Source organism: Dipodomys merriami, unplaced genomic scaffold (assembly GCF_024711535.1).
Source record: "Dipodomys merriami isolate MVZ:Mamm:240054 unplaced genomic scaffold, mDipMer1.0.p SCAF_2, whole genome shotgun sequence".
NCBI classification, from domain to species: Eukaryota; Metazoa; Chordata; class Mammalia; order Rodentia; family Heteromyidae; genus Dipodomys; species Dipodomys merriami.
The window spans coordinates 1,957,501-1,979,390 of NW_027203381.1; the positions used below are offsets into that span (position 1 = coordinate 1,957,501).

Below are 21,890 nucleotides of genomic sequence, written 5' to 3' on the forward strand. Positions count from 1 at the left end.
CAACTATTTTGAAGCAGTTCTCTATCAATGACACTGGTCACAATGTAAAACTCCATAATTACTTGCTAAAATAAAAATTACGAGTTATGTTAACACCATGAGACTCTGTTCACCTACTTAATTTACAGCAGCACTTCTAAACTAATTCAGAGATCTTACAAGTAGCCAGGTTTTATAAGAATATTCCAGTTTCGCCGGGTGCCAGTGGCTCACGCCTGTAATCCTAGCTACTCAGGAGGCTGAGATCTGAGGATCACGGTTCAAAGCCAGCCAGGGCACAAAACTCTGTGAGACCAGAAAACCAGAAGTGGCGCGGTGGCTCAAGTAGTAGAACGCTTGCCTTGAGCTGAAGAGCTGAAGGACAGTGTCCAGGCCTAGAGTTCAAGCCCCACAACCGACCAAAAAAAAAAGAAAAGAAAAGAAAAAGAAAAAGAATATTCCAGTTTCCAGAAAAAAAAATGTAAAGCCAAAAACAAAATTATGATGCAAATTAACCCTCTATCTGTCCTACAGCGCCCCAGAAGAAAACAGTGCTACCTAAAGCTGAATGAGAAAAGGTAAACACTTGTATAATCAGGAAGGCCGGAGACAGGGCGGGTTGCAACTTGGCACCTGGACCCCAATTCTTGGAGAGCCAAGACCTTCACATAATGAACGCCAGGCCAGCAACAGAAGGGGAGTGAGGATCTCAACCCAGGATGAAAGTGGACCAAGGAACGGTCTGCGGGCCAGAGGCAGAGAGAGGTGGAGCGTTTGCCTAGCAATCCCTACTTTCATACGCAGTACCCACCCCAGGCTCCTCAGAATTATGAAAAGAAGCACAGTCCTGAACAGCACGTATTTTAACTTAATAGTTTCCTATCTCAATTTACATTATTCACCCAATACAGATATATGTGGACATTGGTAAGGTGGCCAATTAACTCTGTATCTCATTATTATTTGTAACTGTTGCATTAAGCTATACAAAAATTATCAACCTGTTTGATTATACAAAATCAATAGTAGTTCTTCTAAAAATTACAGATGATGAAATTCTTCTAAAATAATTCCCTCCGACCAGTCCCCTTGCCCCTCGATTCTGAACCAGTGATTTACATCTTACTTTCCCCTCCCCTCTTCCCTTTATTGTTCAGAAAACTGGGAACTCAGACAAGTTTTAAAAAGGAGAGTGACACTAACCAAGAAACATTGTATTTATAATCTGACTTGTGCAACTGTAACCCCTTTTTACAAATAAGTAACAATTTTTAAGTAAAAAAAAAAAAGAGAGAGTGAGAGAGAGAGAAAGAAAAGAAAAAAGTGGGAATGGAAGCCAGGTACCGGTGGCTCCTACCTCTGGTCCTAGATGGAGGGAGGCTAAGATGGTTGAGACCATACTTCCAGGCCAAGACAGGAAAAACAGAAAGTTCACAAGGCCCTTCCCCCGGAAGAGCTGCGCACAGTGGCAGACGTCTGTTATCCTAGCTACCAGAAAGTCTAACACAGGTAGTTGGCTTCACCTAGGCTTGCCTGGCAGCAAGAAATCAAAGATCCCTGTGTGACAAATAACCAGCAAAAATCAGGGCTAGAGGTATGGCTTAACAAGGCTTGAACCGCAGTACGGCCAAAAAGGAAGCAGGATGGACAAGAGAGCAAAAGGCCAGCATTTAACACCTTAGCATGATGACACGAACCCTGTCTGCCTGACCCAAGCATCTCTGAACTGTGTACCCATCCACAATCTAGCCTCAGGCAGTTCTTAGACATGCTAAGCTCTAAGGAGAAGCCTGGCATAACCCTTGTCTGAGACAAGGCTGCCCTGTTCCTCCGTATGACTCCCAATTTCACAGTCCAAATGTAGCCCACCTACCCCACCAATACCACCTGACTCAGCCACGAGGGCAAGGCCATTTCTGGACTTGTTTCCTCTACCTGAGGCAGGTATTGGAATGATCTTCTAACCTTAAACACAGCAGTAACAGAACACGGACACATGTCTATGCCCACAAGATGTCTTTGTGAAGCACACCAACCTCTACCTAGCAGTCACATACACACTGAAAGAACTGTGTTTGCAGTGCTCTTATTCACAAGCCATGCTATTCCAATCCTTTCTGCTTTTACTCATACATTCTTGGTTCTTCTTTAAAAATACCCAATTCAGACTTGGGAACACTTTCCTTAACCTTTTAACCCCAACTCCGGCAGACAGTGAGTCCACGGAGAATAGGGCTCTACTTTTCAGTGGCTCCCTGCCATAAACGGCTGCTCCTCAGCTCTCTCTCCCTGGGCAGCTGGTGGCCACGCTGTCACAGGCTGCCAGTGCCACAAGAATCTGACAAACACACAAGAGTGAAGAAATTACAAATCCATGGAAAGACTTCCCCCCCTCCCTACAATTTCTATCCTGCCTCTTATCAAGCTGTTGGACATTTAAAAGCAAAAACCTCTACAAAGTGAAGAACTTTAAGATGAATAGGAAGAGTAAAGTAGAGCAGGTTAACAAGAAAAAAATTGAAATCACAGAACAAGTGAAGGAAGCCAGACAGAGGATACCTTCCCGTGTGTGACTGTGAGGATTAGACAGAGGACACCTTCCCGTGTGTGACTGTGAGGGTTAGACAGGCTGCAGAGCCCTGAGATCCCAGGAGGGGGAATCACCACAGTCATTTTAATGGGAAGAAACAGTAACCTGAGACTAGGATAGGACGTTTCACAAAAAGGACAGATGCCAATATCTTTAACGACAACACCAAGGGACTATTCAGGCCAGCATTGGACACCTTGTCATGGTGACATGACCCACGCATCTCTGGAACTGTGTACCCATCTAAGGATCTAGCCTCTGGGTTATTTCTATTTTGCTGTTGGTTGATTATACTTACTGGCCTTCAAATAAATTGCAACTTCACTCTACCAGGACCAAAAAAGAAAAGAAAAGAAAAGTCAGAAAAACAGAGTACGGTAATGAAAAGAACTCCTTTCACTGTGAAGAGAAACCGGAAAAGCTTCCTCCTGTCTCCACATCACCATGCTAACAGGTCCCCACCTCTCCTGGACCGTCAAGGTTCACTGGAAAATACGCTGGAGTCTCACCTGACTGAGAAGATCATTTGCTATTTGAGTATTATAACCAAGATACTGCTTAAGGTTTCAAATTGAGATGATTTGTACAAGTATTTCAAATGTTCACAAATTAAAATGTATTCCAGGACAGTGATTACTGTTAATGTTTCAGTAGGTGACAGGAAAAGACAGTAATCATTACATGGCATTTCAAAACTTTCAAAACGGAAACAGAAATGTATTATTAAACTAAAATCAACAGAATATTATGTGACTAAAATATGTAACACAACTTTTAAAATGAGTACTTTAATGTCAATTTAGAGTTTTTTAAAACTGAGAGGCAGCACCTTATACTATCACTAGCATAATTCATGCCACACTATAGTACAAATCTTTTTCTATCTCCATCTCCTTAACCAAAACAATCAGCTGAACCAAATACTTATTTTATTCGGATACATCTGTAGCTAGGATGGGGATAATTAATTGTTCAGCTAAAAGTGCAATTCCATGGTGCTTTTAACGATTTAGGTATACACAGTGTTAGTTCTCAGAGCAGACTAAAAATAGTGATTTTAATTTATTCCTGCTGCCTACAATTACCCACAACCATGTATTTTTAAATATTTCCAGCCTATAAAAATTACTAATTTTTGCCACTTGTGTTTATCTGCATTTAGACTTTGATTTGGATAAATTAAGCTCTCAAGTGTTCCTTGCTTTATGAAACTCTGCGTGTTGTACACTTCAACACAAATAAATGACTTGTACCATTAGAGGTTTAAATAATGTAATGTATTTCATGCTCAGCCTGAAGCTGGATTCCAATGAAGTTGCTAATGCACGTAATGATTAAGTGTAACTCAAATACTAACTGTGTTGTTGAAAACATGACAGGCAATAATTTGGTCTATTATATTCTGCCATTTAATTGCCTAGTACAGACATTCTCTGACACGTTATGAAGCAATGATTTACAATTATTCAAGCTGCAAAGGTCAGAAAGTGACATTATAATCATCTACATAGAGATCCCTCCTAATGCACAAAAACTAGGTGATGCCACACACACGCACACACGCATATACACACACACATACACAAAGAGTTGTACTGCATTAGTAACTTTCTATTTAATGTTTCTTCAACAAATTAGGAATAAACAGTTCCTAAGCACACAAATGCATGATTTTAAAATGTCTGGAATCTTCTCATAAACCCAGAGGTGACAGATACAGAAAATGCCCTTATTTTCTACTGATTAGGTAAATCCTACTCTTAACTATTCTAACTCTATACATACAAATCAAGACTAGTCACAGAGAAATTCATCAGTAAAAATATAATCCCTAAATCTCATATACTGGGATCTGTGCTTCTGAATAATGGTGTACTTAACTTCTGTATCATTTCTTATGGAAATCAGATGCCTATTATAAATTCTGTCACTCTTTCAAGCTACCCAGTGCTGAAATACTAAAACTCAGGTTGATCTTTACCTCTCACTTCTAACTGAAAAGATGATACAGTCATCACATTTTTAGGTACTTATTTTTTTTGTTTTATGCAGATATGTTCAATCTATCGGGTAGGTGCAGTAAATTACCCATACATTAAAAACAGTAAAGACAGAAGAGAGATCACAGGTGTTTTTTTTAAGTGAAAATTACTAGCAAGTATGAAAAATACAATGAATAAAGATATGAGAGTTGGTGAGTAGGAGAATCTGAAAGTTTTTAAAAGAAGGCATATTTCAGGGGAAAAAAGAGAGAAGGGGGCTACCAAGAAGTAGGTAAGTTGCATTTACTATATACTAGAGAAAAAGACAATGACAAATTAAGCTAAGTCAGTAACTTAAAACCCAAATGAAAAATCAAAAGGAAGAATAGTAGTGACCCATCATTACTAGCTGCCTAACTTAGTACATCCGGAAAAGCACTTTCAATCTTATCTCCTATCTGTAAACATGGATAGCAAACATAAGCCAAACAATTGCACAATACTATCAATACCAACATATGATATGACTATTAATCAAGGAATTTGAAGAGGACTGTTTAAATACTATCATTGGGAGAGTGATGTACACGATAATGTAAACACAGAATTGAAACAAATTTAAAAGAATTATAAACCACAGTGTTCAGAATAACTAGAATAACTTCATATTATTGAGATTTTTAAAGTTCTTAAAAATGAAAGTAGAGGTCATAAATTTAATAAAAATATATTTTATATACTTTGAAATACAAAGGCATTAAATAAAATTATTAATTTTTGCATAAGAAAATATTCCATTATTTATCGTTTGGTCTTTTACTGGCCTTTGGCAGATTTCCACATTAACTAACTACCAAGTACCCATAAATAAACATCACTATATTCTATCAAAGTCCTCTCTTGATCATATTTGGAACCAAGAAAAGATTATTGAGAAACCTGAGTAGAAGTGTGCGATCTTGAGTTCAAGTCCCAGTTAATACACACATGCACACACACACACACACACACACACACACACACACACACGCGCGCACACACACTTTTACTACCCAAAAGAAGCTGCTCCTCCCAAAATCTAAAATTAAAGGTCTCAAATGCTATCAAACAAAATAAGATACAAAGCAACATGTTTGAATCTTTACCATAACATGAGCAAAATAAACCTTGCTGAAATAGAACTTTAATCCTAAATTCTGAATGCTCAACAATAGGACTTAACTTGGGCTGGGAAGGTGGCTTACTGGTAGAGTGCTTGCCTTGCATGCATGAAGCCCTGGGTTGGATTTCTCAGCACCACATAAACAGAAAAGGCTGGAAGTGGCGCTGTGACTCAAGCAATAGAGTGCTTGCCTTGAGCTGAAGAGCTCAGAGACAGCGCCCAGGCGCAGAGTTCAAGCCCCACATCCAATTAAAAATATATATATATTGGACTTTAGCATGTGCTATCAAACAAACAACAATCCGTAAGACACTGTAGCTAAGATTGCCAATTGGAGATGATGAGGAACCAGCTTAATAATCATCTTGGCAATTCCAAGAAATTAAACAAAAGTCCACACAAGATACCTACCAAGTTTAAAGAAGTTTTTGATATGGGAGTTGCTACCACACAACTCTTAAAATTAAGCCTTAGTGAAAGACAAAGATATTTGATGAGCATCTACCATCCTTCTTACATAAAGAAAAAGATGTGAAACAATGACAAATAACCAGAACATATAATACACCAAGCTTCATTCAACAAAATATATAATTTGTCACTCTCATCTCAATTTCCCCATTAAATTTTGGTTCTTTTCTTCAAGAAAACCAAGAGGTTACTATGAAAAAGAGTACAAAGCCGGGCGCTGGTGGCTCACGCCTGTAATCCTAGCTACTCAGGAGGCTGAGATCTGAGGATCGCGGTTCAAAGCCAGCCCGGGCAGGAGAGACCGTGAGACTCCTATCTCCAATAAACCACCAGAAAACCGGAAGTGGCGCTGTAGCTCAAGTGGTAGAGCGCTCGCCTTGAGCTGAAGAGCTGAGGGACAGCGCCCAGGCCCAGAGTTCAAGCCCCACGGCCGACAAAAAAAAAAAAAAAAAAAAAAAAAAAAAAAAAAAAAAAGAAAAAGAGTACAATATTGTAAAAATTCCCTTATGAGTCTTACTTAATACTTTTACATATTATTCAATTAGAAATATTTGAGAAATAGCACTTGTAACTCAATAAGAAAATTCTAGACCACTAAGGCTATGATTAACTCTAGGAGAAAAGAAAACATACATCAGAACCTTGTTTGTGACAAAATTATACTTAATGTTCCTGAAAGAACACCTCTCCTTTTAAAACATGATTTTAGAAAAAATAAAATTTATTGTAATTAAAGCTAATGAAGAAATGCAGCATGAGCGGCTTATGTTCAGGAACTAATAGGTCCACTGAGCATTTCTGCGACTATGCAACCATCAATGATAATGAATTGACATTGTCAGTAATGTCAATGTACCCAATGTTCTCTTGTCTTACTACTCTAAAAACCAATCTCTGCACTTCTCCTCACTTTTAATTTTTTAAGGTACACACTAATCTAACCTTGTGAAACAAAGAGCAACCTAAGATATGTTTTGTTTAATATCACAGTACCTAATTTGTGACTGTTTTCTTTTAACAGAAACCAAGAGGTATTTTTTAGTTTATTGCCATTCCTCAGAACTCATAGCTTCAATGAAAAAACATCTACCCTGTTAAAATGATTGTCACATAATTTGAGAATTATATTGCATTTCTCTTTCAAAATTAAAGAGAATTATCATTTCACAGTCACATGAAATTTAATGTCTGCTATAATTCTAAAAGATGTAATCCTGGAATCCATGTTTGTTCTACACACACATGCGCACACTAACACCCAAAATTTCCTATGGTACCAACAGAAAACTATAATAAAGGCATATTTATTTATAATCCTGTATCTTGGTAATCAACTATATAAACTACCAGTGCAACATTTCAGTTGTATTTAGCAAGCAATTAGCTAAGCAAAGAGTGCATTGTTCAAATTATACAATTAAAGCTAATTAACTATGAATTGTTTCTGATAAAATATATGTCAGAAACTATTCTCTGAAAAAGTTTCTTTTTTCCCTAACAGTATATACAAAAAATCATTTACTAATTTCTCAAAAAAAATGAGAAAGAAATTGTTTATTGCTACCTCACAGCCAGTGTTCATTGGAGAAGGGCCAGCTTCCCTCCCAGAACTCATCAAATAAAAACAATGAATGAGATAGGTTTTAAAACTCCAACACGTCTAGCAATTAAAATTAGCCATTTGGCGCCTGACCCTGTAGCTAAAATCAGGAGTAACAAAGCTCATTTGCCCACTGCTCTTCGGGGCGCTTCCGGGCAGAGGTTCATCTTCATTTACCTTAGCTGCAAGTCACTGCAAGCCAATTCTACCAATGAGTAAATTCCAGAACCGGGTTAATAAAACTGCTTGCAAAGTTATTTATCTGTACAACTATCTTAAAGGACAAAAAAAAAAAAAACTGTAGCCTAGGATGAAATATACCGTCAAACAAAAAGCAGAACCCGTATATAATATAAAGAATGGTTACATGGTACTTATCTTCTACTCAAAAAATAACAGTAACATCTGTGCATTGCATGATTGGATTGAACTTGTGGTATCTTGTGAATTAGCAGAGGAATTGCAGGTTTCTTAAGTTTCACATAAAGTGTTTTTATATGATGTACTTATTAATTTCTCTAGCATAATAACATTAAAATATATTTTAATCAAAGGTAGGGTATTAAAATCCACCTCTGAATGTCCTATGATACACCATATATGTCATAGCATTTTAAAACCTTTTAAACATTTCTGCTAAATTAATTAGTTTTACATTAAAGCACTTCAGAGCTTTCTATTAACTATAACACATTCGAATGACAATTAAACATTGTGAATGATTCTGCAAAGAACCATTAACTCAAAAGGAAATAGTTTTGAAATAATGTTACAAAAAATACATTATATACTGTTTTTATCACATCATCCTTCAAATAATCAGTAACCAGCCATCCAAAATTAAATCCTTTGGTTATGCCTTATGGACTATGTCCAATGGACCCAAAGAGTAATTAATTTTATTAAATTAAAGCAGCATACCAAAAAAAAACATACATATATACTCCTAAAGCCATATTATATATTTTTTATGTCTTTAAATGGAATTTATAGTTCTCCCTGGCAATGTGAATGAACATCCTATAATTTAGTCAATTTACAGATTACAGGTTCAAATTGACCTTGTAGCCCATAAAATTGCTCATCTTCAGAACAGGTTCAGAAGTGGGAGAAGAATGTCATAACTGTATTTAAGGAATTTACCATAACAAAGGAAAGGAGGCTACGCATGCATAATTTTAGCCACTCTTACTCATATCAGTTCTGCATTCCGCGACAATGGATACCCTGTACATGCCTCCTGGTTTGCGCGGTGGAGCCAGCATCGACTTACTCACCCACAGACGTGACACTTGTACTCCCTCATCCCAAGGTGCCTTTTCACATGGTTTCTGGCATCCCCAAGCTGAGCTGTCGCAAAATGGCAAATCTTGCACTTAAATGGTTTGGACCCTGAATAAATTTAACATAAAATAAGGTTTGGTTTAAATCACACATTGCTGTTAGGTTTGTTTAAAAAAAAAAAAAAAAAAAAAAAAAAAGAGCTAAATCTTAAATCATACCTCTGATCTAATTGAGAATTTGTCCCCAAAATTGGACGCTTACACTCATTTGTATCTATCTTGAATATTATTCTATCTAGAAGGCTTTGATGTTTTAGTGAGGCTTCTCAACTGTCACACATTGTCAGTGTGACAAAAGTCACACTGTCGAGCAGCAGTAAGTATAGGAAACAAGCTAAGTAATTTCAAATATTTTTCTTACAATTTCCAGAAATATCTGTTAAAGGCATTATGTAAAATGAGACATTGTAAAAATACAAACACAAGATACTGATATCTCTAAAGGTTTGTCACGGAGTAAGTACATTTCTCCATGGCCATCCAGTTTCCCATAGTTTTTAGATTTGAATTTAATCACAACAATAGTATTTCAGATTTTTTTCTGTCACTTTGATTTCAAATGACTATATTAATATTTTATTAATATAAGAATATATGATGGATAAATTATTGAGCTTTTATGATCATTTTTATAACAAAAATCTATAATGCTACAAATCAAAAGCATTGACATTTTAGTTATTAGTGACTTTATGAATATTTCAACACAAAAGGTACAGTAAAAATAATAAAATGCTTTAATCACTGCATAAAGATTACACTCAAAACTGAGAAAATAAAATTATTTCAAACTTAGTAAAATTACTGTCAGCAGTGAACAAGACTAACTGAAACATACTAATATTTAAGTATGCATACCCACATTGAGAAATAACACTCCTAAAATAGAAAATATGTATATACATTTTTTAAGTTTCTAATCATTACTTCAAATTAATAAACCAAAAGCATAAAAATTACAGTTTAAAATCAGAACAGTATGTTTCCACATTGTTTATATGTTTAATACTCATTTGATGAACTACCTTTTGCTGTTGGATAGAATATAAAATATGTAAACTTTAATAAATATGCAAATAGTCCAAATAAAAAATTGTAATGTCATATTTGATCAATAAACCTTTTGTAGTGTCTGTAACAGACCTCCATGAATACTTTGTTAAAACTCAAGTAACTCAGTAGAAAATTTTAGTGTTAAATTTCAATGTAATTCCCAAAAGCTGACAAAAAAAAAAGTGAAGCATTTAATTCTAATCTTCCAACAGAAATAAAAAAGTCAACAGTGCTAAGCACAGGCAGACAAGGTTGAATATTTCACAGTTCAGTGACAATGAAGCCAGATCTCTTAATACCTCCATTTCTATGGTTAGAAGTAGATGTAAAATATAGTTAGCACCTGAATGGCTACACCTAGTCAGGTTTATATGTTTAAATGTCAAAAGCACGTTTAGATCGCAGCTTTCAGAAATCACATTCTATCAATCACTTCAGAAACGACAGTTTATTTAAATGATTCTTGTAAAACTAAGCCTGTAACTACTTTGAAACATTAATATGGAGAGACAGATTTTTATAAAGACTCTTTTGAAAAGAGTGAGAAAAAGCAATTTACCTATAAACTGAAATGCTTTAAAGAATAATTTAGGAATTATTAATGAGCAGTAATATCAGGATTCAAAAAAAAAAAAAAAAAGACAAAATCCTCCCAATGCCTATGTACAAGGAGGTAGTGGGGCATACGATACACAGTACCTCCTGCTCTGAGCCGAGCTCTGCCCTTTCCACTTGTTGTGTGCAGCTCCTCACCAAGGAGCTTCTGCACTTCAGTGACCACAGCTACCATATGTGGACAACACCTAAATGAGTATTCTGTCCACTGCTCTGCCTAGAACACAAAAGCCTTGACTTTCTTTTACATCTTACTTTCAGAGGAGCTGTACTAACAACATCTCCTTTCTGTGCCCTAGGAGTTCAAATGGCAGCTGAAGAATGCTTCTCTATATAAGAAAAAGAAAACCTTTTCTTTTCCTAACTGATAATGATTTCCATTTTTAAGCTTGCTATACATATTATAAAATGGATCTAAGTTCCTAAGACAAAAATCTGTAAAACCAGGTAGTTCTAAGCTTACCTTTTCTTTGGTGCATCTTATTATTACAAACTTCCAATCTTATCATAATTAGCTCCATTATGTGGAATGGTGTTTTGTTTTGTTTTAGTTTGATCTGTGAGGTTATCTGAGGGGGAAAAAACTTATAAAAGATTCTCAACTTTGTCATGCCTGGTTATTTTACCAAAGAATTCCAAAGACTTGGAAATTCCAGTCTGCTCAGACCTACAGGGCATTCCTCAGCTGCATTATTAAGTGCTATTCCTATGCCCATGTGATGCCGGTATTCATAGCCAAGGACAAACAAAATCTTTAAGTATTAAAGAATGAAGTTAGGAAAATGAAAACAAAAATGTATATCATGTAATGCTTCTCAACTACAGTTTAAATTCCACAATCTACCCCTAAACACTTGAATACTCCATCCACACACTTACTCATTTGTTCATCCATTCAACCATTTAACAAATTATTCTGAGTGCCAACCATGAGGGGGCCCATGGAGAGCAAGCAGGAGGCAGTAGAGCCCCTGTCCCCACAGTGTTCAGCATTCAAATTCACTCTTGTCATGATCTGTGGGTTCTCTGAACTCCCAAAAAGAGTTACAAACATCACCAGCCCTAACAACACTTTCCAGGGAAGTCACACATCCTATGTAAACCCACATGTAAACATTTTCCAAATACACAAGTGCCCAGAGCACTGATTATCAACAGAATGCTCGAGACAATCTTGAGGCATAATGATGCCTTTCATATCATATGAAATAAAGACTTTAACAGCATTGTGAAGCAAACACCAGCTCCCTCAGCCAACAAATGTAAGAGAGGATGGCTGCTGATTTGAATGCTTCACACCAGGGAATGCATGGGAAACTGAGATGCTATCTCCTGAAGTCTTGATAACTAAACTCATTTATTTCTTAGAATGCTACCTTGCCCATGTTAAGGATGGAAAGTAAAGGTTATGACAAAACATAAAGCCAATAAAAAACAGGGATTGGACGAATAAGCCTTTTCCAGTCAACCATTAATAACAGTCCTACATTACTATTTCATGGACATAAGCAAAGTACCAGAAAAGCAATTCATTTAAAGCTGCTCAGAAGAAGGGGGGAAAAACTTGAATTAACACCCCGTCCAACTTCCACCAAATGACTTGAAAATGGAAGTGGTGGATTGGTCCTTTGTATTCGGGAACGTGTCTGCTGTGGTGCTTCAAGGCACCATAAAAATGTACTTGCTGATAAGACCAACAGAAGATGCTTTTTAAAAAGTACGCTAACTTTTGCTGAATGCTACAATCAATGATGTAACTTATATAAGTAGGGTTACTTTGTCACATATTGATAGCTACCTCACTTTCACATCCACATTAACTTGATTTTAAATGCAATTAATACATATAGTCAAGGAAGACTAATGGACTACATTCTGCACTTAACCTGGTGGACATTTTCAAATGGCACAAGTGACCAGTGCAAGCCTATTTTGCATTGTAAACGACTAAATAAATCTTAATGGATTAAGAATGATCAGCTATCAACACACAAGGGAAATTAAGTGCTGAAATGCCCACATTGATTATTTTAAATTATTAGCCTTACTCTGTTCTTGAATTTGTATGCTTTTAGTGAGCTTTAACACATTTACAAGACTTATTGACTATAATTACAAGAGAATTCAAGTAATGGACACATCAATTAAAAGCAACATGTCTTGACCAGACAGTTGCATAAAGAATTCTAAAAAGAATTCCATTAGCATCTCGCTCTTCATTTTATTCGGTTTTATCTGCTTTAAGAGGGCATGTAAAGAAAATACATATTTCCAGTGCATATGAACAAACCTGCTGCCTACAACTATGTCTTATCAGAAAAGTGAGCTGCAAGATGCTGACAGAGGTACTACAAACAAGCACACATTTAAACTTACTGCAAAAAACAGCTGTATGGCATTAGGAGTATAAGGTATACCTTTGCCTAGATTGATCATCTGCAGGTTGCCCTGTTACTTTCTCAGATAGAAAACTTTTATCTAGCTTTAATCACCTTACCTGATAACTATATACTTTTTTGTCTTTCTCCTGGTAACCATGCACTAAGTTTCAAAAACTGCATGAATTTAAAGTATAGCTTTAATAATAAACCATTATTTAAAAGTACAGTAAAATAAACCTTACAATTTTAATGAAAATATGTTCATTGAAATGTGAATTTATTATTCAAATCCACTCATAAATTCAACCACGGAGACAGAACTTGTCTAAGCAGAGCACAATGATTTAGAAAAGCTGTCTATTTAAAATAAAGAATGTATGGCAGGTTTATAGAAACATTGCAGTGAATTTTTACATAAATTTAGAACAGTAGCTTATGCATTTCTCACCAAAAAAAAAATTTTAAAAAAACTTCTCCCAAAATTAAACATTAACATGGATCACTAAATGTGACAGAGTCAGGAAATTAAATGAAGTACTAGCTCCATGAAAACCTATTCAAGTATACAGAACAGATGAACAAGTTGTCTCCTTGGAAGTAGAATATTGCTGCCTGTGATTAAGACATTTAGATATAAAAAGTGGGTCATCATTTTTTGGGAGGGGAGGGAGGAAATCCTGGGGCTTGAACTCAGGGCCTGGGAGCTGTCCCTGAGTCTCTTTATGCTCAAAGCTAGTGTTCTACCACTTGAGCCACAGCGCCACTTCCAGCTTTTTCTGAGTGGTTTATTGCACATGAGTGGTTTATTGCACATAACAGTCTCACAGAATTTTCTGGCCAGGAACAGTGATTCTCAGATCTCAGCCTCCTGAGTAGCTAGGATTACAGGCATGAGCCACGAGTGACCGGCTGGTTCCTTTTTTTTTTTTTTTTTTTTGGTCAGTCGTGGGGCTTGAACTGTGGGCCTGGGCGCTGTCCCTCAGCTCTTCAGCTCAAGGCAAGCACTCTACTACTTGAACCACAGCACCATTTCCAGTTTTCTGGTGGTTTATTGGAGATAAGAGTCTCACGGACTTTCCTGCCTGGGCTGGCTTTGAACCACAGTCCTCACATCTCAGCCTCCTGACTAGCTAGGATTACATGCCTGAGCCACCAGCACCCAGCCAGTAATGAATATTCTTAAGACCTTAAATTTGTGAGAAAAATATTTACAAAAAACCTAGTCACTTAGTCTGTCCTCTAAAATACAAAATATCATTTTAAATATATGTACATATATATGTATACATAATATATATTATATGTATATATTATATAATATGTGCATACATGTTATATACATATATATGCACATATATATGTGTATATTATATATATGCTCACACATACACACAGACTTCGGAAAACTAAGTAATAAGGATACAGAACAATTGGAAAGGTATAAAAGACCTGACTTCACCTAAGACCTCTATCCAAGGCCCAAGCTTTTTGACAAAAATAAAAGAAACTTACCAACTAACCTGCCCCTGAATTGCTATGTGAAGTATCAACAGTGCCTTATTACAGATGCCCACACAGCAGGGAAATGTTCATGAGGTGGAGATCCATATTTGGATGGGAATAAATGTCTGAGCCTTCTCATTCCTCGACATTCTAAAGGCAAACAATGTGAGCTGGTGTGGGGTTTACCTACCTGTATGCGTGCGAATGTGCGCCAGAAAGGCCATGGAATTGCTGCTCCGGCACATCTTCCCACAGTACTTGCACACACTGCCCTGGTTCTCCTCCCTCTCGCGGTTGATTTGCTCAGTGTCTTCCACTATATACTTATTCACCTCTCGAAGCAATTCCTCATGCTGTCCTTTAATATGTAGAAATAAATTCTGTTCAGAATCAAAGGGCTCTGTGCACTTGACGCATTTAAAGGTGGCCCCTCCCTCTGGAAGCTCTTCTACACTGGCCTGCTCATTTCTCATATGACCAGCACTAGCCAAATGCTGATGGAGGTTGCTTTCTGTATAAAATGATTTTCCACACAGTAAACAGTGAAAGTGTTTCTCTTTTGTGGGATGTTTCATGGCTATATGAACGTTCAGTCCACTCAGTCCATCTGCTAGGAAGCCACAATCATCGCAACGGATACGTGGGGACTCGCCGTAGGAACTGCCTTCAACTTTCTTCTTTTTCAAGCCTGGAGCACAGTCTTTCAAGGACAACTCAGTAACCCTCACCCCTGTTCCCATCAGACACTCTTCTGACTGGTCTATCAGTTCAGCATCTTCTGGGTTCTTTATTCTAATTATGGAGGAGTCAAATCGGCCAAAACTATACATGGCCTGGCCTTTATCATCAATACTGATTATAGTTTCATAAACATCACTACTCACAACTGTGCTTTCAGATGCTGGGCCATCCTCTTCCAAAATAATTTCAGTTTCATGTTGTGAATTCATCAGAATTTCCTTAGTTGGCAGAATAGGATTCTCTTGGAGATCTTTCAAAGCCTCTGAATTCTGTGCACATCCAACTTTGTTCTGACCACCACTATTCAGGTCTGGCTTCTCTCTGTTTATCCCCACCACCAAAGGGGAAGTACTTTCAGATGGATGCTTTCCACACAGGGCTCCAGGACACGCGTTTTTGTCACATTTTGCTCCACCATCTCCTACATTACCTCCACTGTTCTCACAATAAGTATGTGGCTTGTCAATGCTCTCCACAACACCACGGTTTAGCTTTGCTGTCTCACAATTCAGAGCACAGCTACCTGGATTTTCATTCTGAAGTCTGTTTGAGGAGCCATAACTAGAGGAAATATTAACAGACACCATTTCCTCAGGTTTCATAACTTGATCCTTGGCAGAGGGCTGTTGGAACGTCTCACTAAAAGAATGGGCTTCACTGAAATTAGATTCTTCCTCAATTTCTACAGCATCAGGAGCACACAGAACTTTAGACATATCTAAATTAGTATTTTCATCCAAAATAGAACAGTCTGAAGCATTTCTGGGTTTGAGAGTATCAGGTGGTTGGTTAGGAATTATTTCAAAGTCCTTGGGATTTTGTGGATGCTCCTCTCCAGGTGTAATAGTGTTTTTAGACATTTCTGCAGAACCTGCTTCTCCATTAGAAGAGTTGAGGTAGGACTGCCTTTTCATTTTATGCTTCTCTGTTGCTGCATGCCTAGTCATCTCTCGGCGAGTCACAGCATAGTAATCACAGGCCATGCAATAAAACTCAAACTCCTTCGTATGTTTCCGTTTCACATGCAGCTCAAGAGATGCAGGCGAGTGTGCACTGAACTCACAATGTAGACATTTGTTATCACTTGTACCTGTAGCATCTCTCTGGGCACATATATCCCCCTGCTGAAGAACAATCTCTGGCTGTAGAGATACTTGTTCCTTTTTACCAGTGACAGCACTGTGAACTTCTCCATCTAGAGCCTGAAGTACATTTTCAACTTCTACTTCAGTTGGATTTCCATGACCTACCACAGGCTTTTCTAAAACAAAGGTATCAGACTCAGGTGACTTGTTAGATGGTTCATCAGACATAGTCACAGCTGAGTGAGTATTCTTTACACAGGCCTCAATATGACCACCTTCGGGGACAACAATTATATCTGAACTTTGTTTCCCATTTGCTTCTATTTCTACCCGTCCTTTATGTTTCTTGGTAGCACAGTGCCGCTCCATGTCTCCCTTAGTTACAGTATAATATTTACAAACTTTGCATAAATAACTGTATTGGTGACTGTGTTTACGTCTAATGTGAACAGTCAAATTTGTAATACTAGAGGCCAAAAGTCCACAGTGTGAACACGTTCGTGATGTGCTGCCTTTGGGTCTTCCTCTCTTTGGAGTAGTGGGCAAAGCTAATGCATCATCTCTGGTGAAGACACCAGGCTGAGATGCCTCCTTCGGCATTAGTATGCTTTTCTCAAGAGAGGATTGCTCCTGTAACTGCACACCTACATGGCCTTCATTCTTTCCATTTCCAGAAATGTTAAAATCTTCTTTTTTCTCATTTGCACCTATACATACCCTTTCAATACACTCTTCAAAACTTAAGCCAATATTATTTTTCTTAGCATTTTCAAGATGTTTACTTCTTTTAATGTGTTTCTCCATTCCTTCTTTGCTCAATGAATAAAGATTGCAGGCTTTACAAAGGAAGTGATAATCTTGGCCGTGCCGAAGCTTTATATGTCTTGTGAGAACAGTAGAAGATCTTGTTTTATAAAAACACTTCTTACACTGAAACTGAGGCTTACTTGAATGCCTCAGTTCACTTCCAGGGCTTACCCTGGATTTCACAGGCTCTTCCTGAGCTGTTCTCCCTGATTCATTCGAAGACTCTTTTGTGTTTTCTGATTCTGAACTACGCAAAGGTAAGGTCTGTAAAGCACAGTCATTGGCCAAGGATGGAGAAGTCTTCGCTTGAACCAATAAACTGACATGCTTTGTGGCTGCCTTGTGTTCTTCCACATCTTTCTCAGACAAGAACAGATTACAAGCAGTGCAAAGAAAATCCATATCATGCTTTTCCTTCATGTGGTCTTTAAGGTTTCTTTTGCTCGAGGAAACAAAGGAACAACACTGACAAGTGAGGACAGAAGCAGTTTGCTGGTGCTGAGTTTTGTGCGCATGCTCTTCTGGGTCCCCCCGTGACGTACTGGATAAGTCACAAGCTTGGCGATAGTTTTTCACCTCTTCTGCATGGCATCTGTTCACATGGCTTTCCAAATCGCTCATATTTGTAGCTATCTGGCCACAAATAGTACAAGTACATGACTTCTGGTGGTCAGAAGCTGGCTTCTCTGTTGGGGAGTCTAGAGGCATGGAACCCAGAGGACAGGAACTTGCCTTGTCCTGTGTTGTGTCCAGGGGTTCTGAGGAAGTCACACACAGACTCTGGACACTGGTGCTCATTTCCGCAGGCTTCAGCCCTGGTTCTGTGTCACTTGTTTTGATCTGTGTTCTAAAGTGTTTCATGTATGTTCTCTGTGTTTCACTCGCGCCTCTTTTATTAATTCCCAAGAGATTAAACCTTTTCTTTGCCTGGCCCTTCAAGGCAAAAGTGCCACTTCTTCGGCGAAATCCATTACCCAACATTACAACACTGCGCTCAGGTCTTAGCCTTGAGGTGGTACTGATGCCATGTGCTATCCGCAGGGTATTTGGGGTAGATTCTGATTTGCCCAAGGGACCCTCTGGAGTTACTCCTACCTGTTTGCTCTCATTTTCAGGATTTTGAGCTATAGTGAGGGATAGAACATTTTCAACAACCTCTGCTTTTTCTAATGACGTATTTCTGGATGGCTCCATTTCAACAAGGAGCTCACTGTCACCACCACCTTGATGAGAAATGTTCACTCCACAATCTGTAAATGTGCTCCCACTATTTTGTAATCCTTTTGAATCCACATTCTTTGCTTCTGGTTTAGAAGCCCTTGGTCTTGCTCTAGCATTCTTTGTTACCACGGCACAAGTTCTCTTAGGAAAAGGCTGCTTTGTTAAGATCTGTACAAAGCCTCCACGAGCAGCAAGATTCTGACGCCGAAGATGTGTTTTGCTGAGATAGTGTGCATTCAACAAGTTTTCTTCACCACATTGAAAGCCACAAAGGTCACAAGAGAAGACGTTGTGGACCACATGCGTGCTCAGGTGTGCCTGGCACGCTGGGCTGCTCTCTGCTTTGTGGCCACAGCGGCAGCAGGCATGCTCCTTAGCCTGCTGCATGGGGCACTCGGCATGCTTCTCCAAATCAGAGCAAGATGGAAACAAATGGCCACATTCACTGCACTTGAGGACTGCGTCTATGTTTCTAAAGGTACAGCTGACACTCATGTCCTTTGGAGGGAAAGAGGACTCTCTTTGTGAGTCAAGGGAAACCACTTCCTGAGCAGGCCTTCTTTCCGTGTCTCTTTTCAGAGACAGGGCATCAACGGTGCTAAGATCAGGAGAGGAGGTAGAGGCAGGTGGAAGAGCAGTGCCCCCCTCTGGCCAGTCCTTCAGGAAGGGCGCCTTTCCCATCTCATCTGATGGGATGTCTGCTTCTGTGGTGGAGCTCACAGGAGTGCTGAATCCGTCAGTGCCCTGCCGGCCAGACTTCAGGCACTGTGTCTCCTCCACCCTCATTCGTTTAGAAGCATGTTCACTTCTGCCTTCCTGCACGACACCGCCAAAGTCAGATGAGTCGGAAAAACCCCTTTTGCTTGTGATATTCTCAGAGGAGATGGCTGTCACCTCAGCTCCAGGTCCACAACTGCCTCCACAGGACAATAGGCTTCTCAACTCTCCTGCCACCTTCTTTCGACTCGCATCCTCATCATTCTCAGGTTTAACCTCAGAATCCATCATTGGTAAAGTTCTGGCAACGTTTCTTGTGTCAAAAATGGCTTACTTGGCTCTCATACCTGTAAAATAAACAGTATGACATTAAGTCTTTGGACATAAGACCAGAATTTGTCTAAAACTAGTTGAAAACTGTATCATAAAATTAGTCAGCAAAATCTTCTTTAAATCTGAACGAATCTGCTCATACACATAAAGTTCTTTTTGAAAAGTATACAATTTGTGTCAACACCACACTATATCATTGTTGACTCCAGAAGCAAAACTATGATATATTTTAGAGAAAAGGCAATACATCTTTAAAAAAAAAAAATCATGTTTCAAGTCTCTGCACTAGTAGACTTCAGCTGACCACATTTTTGTTTCAAGCAGTAAAAAGTTCTCTTTCAAATTACATTTCTGTGAATGCCCACTCTATACAACAAATGAAAACAAAACTAATGTAATACAAATACAAATTAAAAGGGAAAAAAAAAAAAACAAATCACAAATGGTGAGCATGTAGAGAAACAAAACCCTCACACACTGCCACTGGGACGGGCACTAGTGGATCCAAGTTAGCTACCATATAGCTACCACAGGACCCAGCACTTTGAGGAATATATCCCCACAACTGACACAAAAATGTTTATAGTAGTCTCATTCACAATAGCCAAATGGTGGAAACAACCCAAATGTCTGTTCCAGATGAATTATTACATACAATGTGCTATCTCCATATAATGGAATATTATTCAGCCATAAAAAGAACAGTATTCGCAATATGTCATGTCATGGACAGTCCTTTAAAACTCTTTGCTAAGTAAAAGAGCACATATTATAAAAGCATTTCATGTGAGATGTCTAGAATAGACAGACATCTATAGTGACAGAAAAATTAGTGGTTCCTTAGGTGGTAGTGGCTAAGGGGCAAAGGGTTTCTTTCTTTATATATATATATCTTTTGGGTAGCCCTAGAGCGTGAACTCAGGGCCTGGCTATGTCTTTGGGCTTTGTTTGCTCAAAGCTAGTGTTCTACCACTTGAGCCATAGCTCCACTTTCACCTTTTTGGCAGTTAATTGGAGAAAAGAGTTCCACAAGAGTTTCTTGCTGGAAGTGGCTTTCAACCACGGTCATCAGATTTCAGCCTCCTGTGTGGCTAAGATTACAGAATGAGGCACTGACAACTGGCTTCTCTCCTCCACCCCTCCCCAGGATTTCTTTGTGAAGTGATAAAAAGTGTTTTCAAAATTACTTTCACAGCTGGGCATGCTCATCCAAAGCCCATACACCTGGGATTTGCTTTTAAAAACGCACTCACCCCTTGGGAATGGAACTATAGCCTTCAGATAGCTCACACAGTTCTCATTTCTGCCTAGTAAAATTAATCAATCTGTACTTCTTTTTCTTTCTATATGCGGCTCTCATTATTTGTGACTTGGCACTAAGTCCAATGAACCGAATTTCCAGTATCAAGCTGACTGCCTGGAGGAGGTACCTAGGCCACACAACAGGAGGGTCTGAACTGAAGGGCACATTAAGGAGGGGAAGTGCAGAGATCTACGGCGGCCACCTTCCTTCCCACCAACCCCAGAGCCATGTCATCCGGCCTCCGGAGCCAGCCCTCGATAACATGCATTCCTCAATCTCCAACCACAGTAACTGCAGTTCAGAATTCTTCCACAACAGATCTAGAAATTCATGATTGAAATCATGCAGCAAGCTTTATGTAGGGGAGGGCCTGGCTTCATTTTGCTCAGCATTATGTTCTGATACATGGATCAGTAGTTTGTCCCATTTCACTTCTAATTGTGTTACATGATAATCACTCATGGAAAGCTGGGCCATTTCCTTCCGTTGCTGTAATAAAAAGTTATGAATATTCTTATGCATGTCTCTTCAAACATATATTTTAATTTCTTTTATGTAAGTACCCAGCAACAGTACTGCTGGATGAATACAGTTTAATTCTGTTTTCCTGATGACCAATGAGTGTTGAATAGTGTGTGTGCCTTGTTCGTGAGCTGTCTGCCCACTTCTTAATTCAGTTGTTTAATCTTCTTATTGAATTGCAAGAATCGTTTATGGATTCTGGATACATATCCTCTGTCAAATATATGTTTTACAAATGTCTTTTCTCTTTTTATTTTATTAATGGTATTGTTGATAAACAAGTTTTAAATTTTGATGAAATCAATGCTTTTTCTGTTATGATTATTTATATGTCCAGTTATTTTGTCTCTTTATGCTATAATGTAAACCATGGTTTATCTATCCATACATATCCCAAGAGCCTAGAATAATTCTAAGCACTTAAAGGGCATTAAAATGAATAAATACTTCATTGTGAAAGAAGAAATGCCTGACATGAACGG

General features: G+C 38.3%; 1 protein-coding gene across 4 annotated transcripts in view; it reads right to left on the minus strand.

Moving 5' to 3' along the window:
• Nucleotides 1–21,890, minus strand: part of Znf407 (zinc finger protein 407) — a 373,602-nt gene that overhangs the window by 329,452 nt on the left and 22,260 nt on the right. For all 4 annotated transcript variants that reach the window (XM_070028948.1, XM_070028945.1, XM_070028946.1 and 1 more), the window contains 2 exons: nt 14,870–19,597; nt 9,062–9,176 (listed from right to left, as the gene is read on the minus strand). In XM_070028948.1, the coding sequence (XP_069885049.1) occupies nt 9,062–9,176; nt 14,870–19,541 (4,787 nt within the window). In that variant the 5' untranslated portion in view covers nt 19,542–19,597. The remainder of the gene's footprint in view (nt 1–9,061; nt 9,177–14,869; nt 19,598–21,890) is intronic.